Source organism: Rhyacophila brunnea, unplaced genomic scaffold, assembly GCF_057557595.1.
Source record: "Rhyacophila brunnea isolate RB1 unplaced genomic scaffold, BYU_Rbru_1.0 scaffold_8, whole genome shotgun sequence".
Taxonomy (NCBI): domain Eukaryota; kingdom Metazoa; phylum Arthropoda; class Insecta; order Trichoptera; family Rhyacophilidae; genus Rhyacophila; species Rhyacophila brunnea.
In genome coordinates this window covers 551,944-562,055 of record NW_028233350.1, presented here as the reverse complement: position 1 = coordinate 562,055, position 10,112 = coordinate 551,944, and the positions used below count along the sequence as shown (strand labels likewise).

At 34.2% G+C, this 10,112-nt stretch overlaps 1 protein-coding gene across 1 annotated transcript; it reads left to right on the top strand.

The window, feature by feature from the left end:
• Positions 1-1,567: 1,567 nt before the first annotated feature.
• On the top strand, positions 1,568-9,593 carry Ufsp2 (UFM1 specific peptidase 2). The gene is made up of 10 exons (XM_085958812.1): positions 1,568-1,617; positions 1,827-2,051; positions 3,133-3,357; positions 3,602-3,775; positions 3,860-3,959; positions 4,041-4,187; positions 4,271-4,393; positions 5,625-5,901; positions 6,578-6,831; positions 8,744-9,593. Exons 1-10 carry the CDS (start codon positions 1,579-1,581, stop codon positions 8,953-8,955), a joined length of 1,776 nt encoding a protein of 591 aa, XP_085814938.1. The 5' UTR covers positions 1,568-1,578; the 3' UTR covers positions 8,956-9,593.
• The last annotated feature ends 519 nt before the right edge of the window (positions 9,594-10,112 follow it).

The following is a 10,112-nucleotide window of genomic DNA, read 5'->3' as shown; positions in this document are numbered from 1 at the left end:
ATTTGCCTACCACAGTCCACGGGACGTAACTGGGTTTCACGCCATGCTCCGTCAATTTGGCCGATTAGAATCGTATAATAATATTATACTTTGTCGCGATTTGCATGATACCAATGACATCCTATAAAAGTGTACTTATTCATGTTATGTTGTTATTTAGCTACACATTTTTTCCTACTTAAACGCGGCGTAAATGTGAACTCTGCCATTCTTGGTGGTGTTGTCTTGTGTCTCTGATAATTACCTTAGGAATCGAGGGCATCCGTTGTTTGTTCTCCCAAGATGCAGAACTAACCTGCCATTAGTGATGCCAATTATTGGGAGGGCAATAACCATGTTTAATAACATCGCTTCGGATATTGATATATTCCACCTACGTGAGGATGAGTAGCTATAGGTGGACGTTGTTTTATAAATTCTTAAAATAGGGTCTGCTCAACTGGTGTACTGCCTTGTACTCTAATTATAAAAAAAGGATTTACACTCTTCAACTGTTTAATAACTTAATACTGATCTCTCTTTTTTATGTAATACCTACTGTTTTAATAATATTTCTTTGTTTCTAATAATTTCATGTTGTGAACGTCTAAAATTAATAATTTTTAATGCTCACTTTATGTAAAAATTAATAAAATTTGATTTTAAATTTAATTGTAAACGCAGATAATTTATTAATATACTTACCTAACTTTGTCCGACCAGTGACGTCCCGTGGGGGTAGGCAGATTGAGCGTCGCTTGGGGGCGGCAGTTAATCGAAGGGCGGCAAATCGAGGAGAATCTTTTGGTATATCGCTTACGTCGTATGCTACATGACACTTTTTGTGGATGATATGAAAATATATCTATATTCTCTATGACTCCATCAAATTTATCACGTATTTTTCGTATTCTACTATTAATCTTAATAGTGATATACAAAAAATGAAGAATTTTTATGCCTTGATAGTGACTAGAGAGAGTTTTCTTCATCTCGTGTTTTGTGGCATACGAGGTATTGTTTTCTCATGAGCGATATATAGAAATAGCTACCTAAACTGAGTACTTTATAACGAAAATATATTTCATTTGAAAAATAAGCTCACCGGTTGGAAAAAAATGCATTAATTAACGTAAAACGTTTAACAGGGCTGTATTTTTTTTGTCGGGTTCGTGATGTCTAGTTTGCTTTGTTTTTGGTGACCAGAAACGACATGAACACGGATGATAAAAAATATTGTATACAAAAATGGGGCAGCATTTTGTTTACGGACGTCACTGTGTCCGACTACCTATCAGTAGGCACTCAGACGCTCCCAGTCATTAATCAAATCCTTTTCTTATTTATTACGACACGATCAACGCCAATAATAGTTTTACGACACAGTGGATGGTGAAGAGAAAGCATAATAATATTATTTGTATTGTAATAATAGAACTCGAATTGTAAAAAACAACATAAGGTTCATAGACAACCAGTAAAATATTTTAGATAAAATTTTATAGACAGTGTTTGAGTAACCCTGATAAGATGAAATAATTCTATTGGCAGTACTGGCAGCACCGACTCTTTTATATGCGCTGGCAACAGTATCACAAAATGTCACCACGTCTCAAGTTATCAAGTTATGTTATTGAGGTAAATAAAAATGATTTTGAGTGATATAAATTAAAAAGTCTACCGGTGGTTTGTTAAATATCATTAACCTTTCACTTAAAGTATATCCGTAAACTTTTAAAGTGTGTCGATGCAATACGAGACGTAGACAATAAGGCCCGTGAAAGTTTTGACATATTGAAACCAAAAATGTATTATTATTTTAATTCTATTAATACATAATATTTTAGCGGCTGTTGAAGCTGGACACGAGCTTTAACAATGGGTGCCTCTTTGGATTAATGTATGACAGTACATTACTCGTTGTCGGCTACAATTTAGAGCTCGATGAAGAGCTTAGCAAACCGACCTACACTGAAATTCAACTTAACTTTCCAACAGAAGTAGAACTTTGTGGTGTTATCAAATTTGGTAATAATGGATCTTCGGAGAGTCGCGTCAAAAGTATCCTTCAGGTTAGTAAACGATACTTCTGTGAAAAGAATCACTAGATTTTTTGTACCTATAAATCTACATACAATGCTATCTATAAAAAAACTGTCTTCTTCTGTAATTATTGTCGACTCAACACCATTGTCAACTCATTCTTAATATCTAGTTAAAACTTGGTTTGATAAACATCAATCAAACAATTTAATACTTACAGCACTAAGTGTTAACATAACCTAACTTTGTGTAGGCGCAATGGAGAATTTTGTTTTGGCTATAGATAGTTAATAATTATCTATAAAATAATCTATTTATAACAATATCATATCTAATATGATTAACAGGGCTCGAAATGGACCGGAGCGCCGTTCTGGTTCGTGACATCGATAAAATTATCGCTCCGTCTCATGGAAAAAATATTTGACCGTCTGAGCTAGATAGGCCATATAATAGAAAATGTAACACATTTATTTTTATGAAGTACACATAAAATTTGATAACTATGTAAATATCTTCAGAAAATTGTCGAGCGCTCCGGTTCGTAAACTTTTCTATTTCGACCGCTGGTGATTAAATGATTTGACATTTCAACTGGTTTCGGTCATGTCAGAAGGATAGGCATACTATATCGGTTATATTCTATTTGGCTTAATTCACCCACAAATTAAATAGTTGCCACATTAATTAATGCAATTTGATTCGAATAAGTATGTAATTTCATTTGATGGTAATATTCATCTACGAGGATGTTGTAAGATATCAGTATCAACTAGTCGGCAGGATGCAAACTCGTATTTCATCAAAAATCAGTGTAATTGTTCAGTTACATAAACACGGCAAAATATAAAACAAGAGGTTCTTAGTCTTAATATTTTAGTGTGACAACCAAAACAACTTTATAGTCATTTTGAGTAAACATTCCGATAAATATTTGTCCCAGCATTAAAACTAGTAGTAGTTTAAATTTAGTACATGAAATATCATTATTTAACATTTCATCTGATTGTGTACTATTCATTGTGTTGGCAGATAATTACAGATCTTTTCGCAAGTACTTAGTAGGAAGCTATAAATATTAATTGATTTAGTTCACTATATTTCTTGCAGAATGTGGACATGACAGATAACCCATTGGTTTTAACATCATCAGGTCAAAGTTTGAAAGCTCATTTTTTGATTCATGATCGCCTCGAAGAGACAGTATACGAAGAAGTGTCGCATGATGATTTGTGGAAACAATTTGTACACATTCGGTTGCAAACAACTCTTCCGTTGTTCTGCGAAGCCACAGCCGGTGGCGTCAAGGAAGCTGTGCAATCGAAACGAAAAAAGGTAAATAATCTAATTTGATAGTGCTGTTATGGAAATAATGGATAATCAATAAGAATTCCCACTTACACAAACAATCTTACGGGAGTTTCAATAGTTCACTGACAATATTTAGTGATGGGTTTATGTGTAAATAAATTTGAATTAATTTCTGAAAAATTTCAAAAGGGACTAAATTTATGGTATACCTTTTCATATAAATGTCAATTACAGCTCTATTTTGAACGGTAACCATTAATTATTTCAGATAGCGTCGGGTCAAGTTTCATTTCATGTTCCCGGGACAACTATTTACTTAGTCGGAGATGATGCAGAAGCGAAAATATGTGGACTCAATGAAGATCCCTCAGTTGAGGACCTCATTAATCACATAAATGCAGAACAGAGCGGTAAAAAGAAGAAGAAAAATCAATCTGAGATTGTAAGCTGCCGGAAAATTATTTTTACTGCATACGTATAAATAATATACTTTCAACTTTATAATTCTTTTTTTCTCTGATTTTAGGAAATTATTCCTGTCAATTTAATTTTGAAAACAACAAGAGATTTGATATCAGACAAATTTATAAAAACAGCAGTAAAAATGATGTCAACTCAAGGGAAACGTAAGATTATTTCTTTAACTGTTGAAATGTGTTTCTTATCTTCTGGGCTTTATATTTAATATGTTTTTCATACTTTTGCAGCTGCATACTGTATAAAGGTTCCGTTAAATATTGATGGACTAGCAATGACGCATATTAAATCAAAACTCATCCCAATATATAATGTTTTGGTTGAAAGCGCGTGCCGATCACTCCGACTTGTCGAACACAGTATATTAGAACAATTAGGTGAGATCTCATGTGAATTTAATTTATTACCATTCACACCTTTAATGATATTCGTTGTTTCAACTTCCTAATTATATTTTCAGGCCAAGAAGGTATCGGTGATGGCGGTGGATTAAAAATCCCAGAAACTGTGCATTTCTTACCGAGTGGTTGTGGCCATTTTTTTACAAGAATCATTCCAAAAGGAGCTTCGGAAGAATTTACAAGTAATTACAATAAGCAAACAGAACATTTTAATTTAAACGTTTTTTATGTTTATTTAATCCTTACCTTCTGCCTATAATGGTACAGTGAAACCCCAATTCTACGGTTTTCAAGGGGCCCTAAAAACGATAAATGCGGGATATATATAAAAAAAAACTTCATTTATCTCCTGGATTTTTTTCGACGGCTTGAATTATTTTCAGTTACGAGTTCAATTTTTTTTCATGGGGTGCATTTTAGTTGCGACTTATAAAAAATCGTGATGCGAGATGCGAGGCAAGCCTGAGCGCCAACCGACCTGTGCAAACAAAGCGATGCAACTGAAAGGTCTGTATGTATCATAAACAATTCTACGAAAGCGAAATGAACAATTTTCAACAAAAACGGTCAACCAGGATAATATTTGTAACGGGACCATAATATTTAGACAATAGCTCGAGGAAAACGATAAATCGGGGAACAGTTAATACGGGATTATTTAACATTGTTCTTATGGGTGTTTGGCGGGACTTTCAAAAATGGACGATCCGTGCAGGAAAACGATTTATGCGAAAACGGTAGATCGGGGTTCCACTGTATAATAATGTTTTCTTCCTTATTTCCATGGTGGATTAGTAGCAGAGCTCTAACCTCTGAAACTGCAGGTACCGGTTTGAATCCTGTGTCTGACAAAATGAACGTATTTTTCAACCTGTGTTTGGTTCATAGCAAAGTCCCAATAGGTCGGTTGAATGGTCAATAACCATTTCTCATAGTAAACTCTGTAAATAGTTTCCAGGCTGTAAAGGCACATATTATGCTCCACTTTGAAGTGAAAATGGTTTTTTGCTATAGTTATTTACAATCCAGCCTCAGGGCACAGAACAAGAAGCACCAGGGACTTTTTCTCTCAGTTCATTGTCGTGTCATATCTTATACTCTTTATGTGGCATTCCTGTAGCATGTGGATAATCTTTTGTAATGCTGTTTTAGGCTTACAGAGTATGAGATATGACAACCAAACCCAGTAAAACAATTTATGGTGAAATAAATATTATTTACTCTAATTAGTTGTTAACCACTCACAAAGTGATGTTTAACGTACCATACACTGATTTATGTTTAAATTTCTGTCTTAAAAGCTCGCCGACCTGTAAACATAATTGCTACATGCATATAGGTAGGTATATGACATTTGGAAGTAAGTTTAATTGTGCATATTATGCTCAATTTGTTTATTGCGATTTCTTTTAGCACCAGAACGTGAGTTGCTTCATGATCAATTGGCTATCCCGAAGACATGGCCTTCATTCCGCAGAGGGAACGCTCATAGGTTTGAGAGACAAGCAGCAGGTCTGCCATTGCTAAACCCGCATGAATTTGTGACTACCCGAGTGGGCGTGAAACCGGACACTACTGTCGCAGTTGTCCGAGGAAACTATACTTACCATCATTACATGCAGGATGACTTTGATGATGATGGCTGGGGCTGCGCATACAGATCGTTGCAAACATTGTTCTCTTGGTTTAGGTGTGTGATCTTTCTGTATTCAATATTTGTAACCTATCTCTGAAACATCCCAACCGTTATATGTACATAACTTGGATTCCCAATCACTTTCAATGAGATAAATATCGAAAAAGCCTCAATAAACTTATGTGTTAAAAATTATTATTTATTATTCAATACTGAATATACACAAAGGTTAAGAATGTCTTATTCTTTTATTTGCAATAAAATTTATAAGCAATTCAAAATAGGTTATATTTCACAAATCCTGTCATTAAATTGTTTCATCTTACTACGAGGGTTGTCCAAGAATTATAGACCTTTATTCATTTTCGGCGACGTGGATGTTATGGATAGACGCTCCGCTGTCGAATCCCGCCGCCTGCGAGATGCGTCACAATGATTCGCTTTCTCAACCGGGAGGGAGTCCACCGTGTTGAAATCCATCGTTGTCTCACATTTATGGTAATGTGATGACCCAGCGGAATGTAAAGAAGTGTTGTGCTGAGTTTTCGAGTGGTAGAACAAGTGTTCATGATGAGGGGAGAGGAAGGAGATCCTCAATTGTGACGTTTTGTTGAAGAAAAGCAATGATAAAGTTCGTGAAGATCTCTGTCTGACAGTCCCATATATGTATGTACCATATATTGTATCCATATTGTTTTGCTATTCAATTAACTACACTGAATTATTTTAGGTTCCAAGGATATACAAATGAACCAATTCCTACACATAAACAAATTCAGCAGTGCCTTGTCAACATTAAGGACAAGATGTCTTCCTTTATAGGGTCCAAGAAATGGATCGGCTCCACAGAAGTGGGCTTCGTTTTGGAGACTCTTTTAGGTGTCCAGCCCAAAATTATTTTTGCCAATTCTGGAAGTGAATTGCAATCATACGGACCTGAGCTTTTGTTTCATTTCCAGAGGCACGGCTCTCCCATCATGATAGGTACCTATCACTTAAGTCAATTACTTTTTATTCATAATTATTATTTAAATAAAACGCAAATTTTATCGTACTGATTCCACTTTTATTAAGTAAGTAATACTACAGTAGGCGCTCGGTAATCCGGCACCCATATTTTTTCACCTATGCCGGATTGTCGGAAATGCCGGATTATTGGATTTCTATAGGAAATAATTCTATCACATATTTGCACAGTAAAAATCGGGCACCGAACTGCCGAGCGAATGGCTCTCTGCTCTGTAATCCGGCGTTTAATGTGAAACCTGCCTCGATAATGTTTATCATTCATGCGATACATATTTGGTCAATAAAGTGTCAACTTTCATTTTGGTTAAGCATCAGTATGAGTACCTATCTATAACAACTATGCGAATCACCTGATACATAAAAAAACATTTTTAAATCACCTCATACCTAAAAAAACAATTTTAAATCGTGCCTAATGAACAATTTAGGACAGGGTTGGCGAACCTTTTTACGTATGCGTGCCAAAATTTCCCAAATAATATTTTTCGGCTGTCAGTTGCCAGACATGCCAGCAGTTTTTTTATGGTGAAAAAAAAATGGTTTTTCCGAATTCCATTAAAAAAGTTATATTTAAAATTATAATTGGGTTCTTGATATTCTATCTTACACAGTGTTTCTAGCCGTACGCATATCTTTTATTATTTGAATATTTTTTCCTTGTTTTCAAAAGTTTTAAAGAGATTGTGGAAGCATTTAAACCACTATTCTTTCATATTATATTCTCCATCACTGAACTGTTTTCCATTTTTAGAGATTATGTTTGAGCAAAATAACAAACAGTTATTATATTTGAATGACTGCCGATAATTAATTTCATAAGGTTTGTTGATTGAATATTTTTATTTCTAATTGCCCGATCCTAGGGACCGACCTATGCAATTGAATATTTACATTAAACATAATGACTATTGTTGAACAGGATTTGTCTGCTATTTTTTATACAATGCGATTTGTCATTTATGCATGAATTTCATCATTTCCGTTTGCGCATTGGTAAACATAATATGAATAACCGAAGGAAATACACAGGGCTATGTCGTCATTATTTTTTAAATACATAAAAAATAGTAATTTCTTTTCTCTTCAAAATGAAACATTCACTCGTGATGCAAAATCATCTCGCGTGTCATAGGTTCGCCATCCCTGGCTTAGGACATGGTACGTTTCACCTAAAGATATTTCTATACCTATCTTGGGTTTAAATAATGTCAATCACAAATAATTTTCTAGCAGACTGTGCACATGGGTACTCCAATTTTGATAACTAATATATTATTATGCAAAGGATTTCTATGTTTGCTTTTAAATTATTCCTATTTGATTCATTTTGGTTATTCATAGATTTGAACGAAGTTCAAACTTGATTCTTCTCGAAACTAAGAATATTAGGGTTGACAATATTTGATCTCCGGCCAGTGATGGCGAACCTATGGCACCCGGGGGAATTCTGGTGGTATGTGAACGAATTGTAGAACCATGTAAAACCTGATCAATTGGCACGCCGAATGTCCTGGTCGACTTAGCACCCAAAAAATGCGGATGATTGATTGGGAAGAAATTTTTTCAATTTCCCCGGAAGAGGTAAAGAAAAGCTTCTGAATGGAATTTATAAATTCCTTGGTAAAAAAAGAATGGTTAGAAGTAGAAAAAAATGCTCTCCACTCTAACTTTGAAAGAATTTTATAGATTCCTGGGTAAATTTAAAATAAATAAATACTTTGGCATGCCACCCATTATCACAAATATCTTTTTAGTTTTTGGCATATAAGCATTAAAAGGTTCGCCACCTCTGCCCTAAGCTGTTTTGTGTAGTGTTATGAAAATAACATGCATTATAAGATCTTAATCTATATGTGTTTTCGACTAGGTGGTGGAGTATTGGCTCACACAATTCTTGGAGTTGAATACAGCAGTAACACGGGGGACATTCGATATTTAATATTGGACCCTCATTATACGGGGGATGAAGACATAGCGATTATCATCTCCAAAGGCTGGTGCAGCTGGAAGACCAACGATTTCTGGGACAAAACGGCTCATTACAATCTTTGTTTGCCTCTCATAAAGCCATGTGTCTAGTTACACCATTGTAAATCTATTCTCAGCTCAATCTGTATATTTTGAAAGTATCTTTGCATTTTTATATTTTTAGATTTTAACATGAACAACATTTTTACCGATTTTATATTTTTAACAAACGATGAAATGCCTATGTACTACTTAATAAATTTAATATAATGATAAAAATATAATTTTCATGGATGTTCATGACACATTATACACGGATACCTGTATGAAAATTAAAAAAACAATTTAATGAAAAAATATTACTCTGTCTAATACTACTCTGTGTTTTGCAAAACGTATTGTAGCCAGATCTCGTTTCGTAGATGTCTTCTGAAAAAAAATATGTGTTCCCTCTGAAGGAAAGACTTAATTAATTGCATTGATGCCATGATCCACTTTGAATAATTGTTTTTTTAATCAGTTTTTGCATTTCATTTTTGTAAGAAAATATTAATCTGTGTATTGCGCAATTTAAATTTAGAATAGCTATGGTGCTCTGTTTTATAATCATGTACATAAGTACAATGAAATCTGTTTTTTCTGTCAATTATTCTTATATTATGTTAAGATCAATGCCTTTTTATATAATATTATGTACCTACCATGAACTATATACTTATATAATAAATTATTACTGATTTTTACCAATACCTTTTTTCTTTTATTCTTAACTAGTTCCCTTCAGTGTTTCCCAAAGTGTGGTACGCGTACCCCCTGGGGTACGGGAAGAGTTTTGTGGGGGTACACGCTGTATCGGGCTTTGGCTGCGCCTAGTGCAACAAGTGCAACATCAATACAACATCCATGCTAGAAGGTTTATCGCATGCGGAAGAAGAGCAATTATTGTTAGAATTAGCTTCAGACAGATTCTTGAAAAATAAATATAAGGAGTGTAGGTACTTAAACATCATTTTGGTTGCAAATACAACATGTGTAACTAGTTTTAACAGAGAAAGTCCTAAAATACATCTTGCCTTTTCCAACTTCATATTATTATGTGAAGTTGATATTTCAGCATTTGTAGACATTAAGTAAAAAAAAAGGAACAGGCTTTTGGATGTGGAACACATATCAGATTAAAATTAACAACCAGGGAACCAAATTATGATGATCTGTCTCAGCATAAACAATTTCATCCTTCTCATTGATTAGAATGAATGTTATTTATA

Coding starts and splice junctions, on each gene's coding strand:
- Ufsp2 (XM_085958812.1), top strand. CDS start 1,579: ATGTCACCACGTCTCAAGTTATCAAGTTATGTTATTGAG. Junction 1,618..1,826: donor TATCAAGTTATGTTATTGAG/GTAAATAAAAAT, acceptor ATAATATTTTAG/CGGCTGTTGAAGCTGGACAC. Junction 3,960..4,040: donor GATGTCAACTCAAGGGAAAC/GTAAGATTATTT, acceptor ATACTTTTGCAG/CTGCATACTGTATAAAGGTT.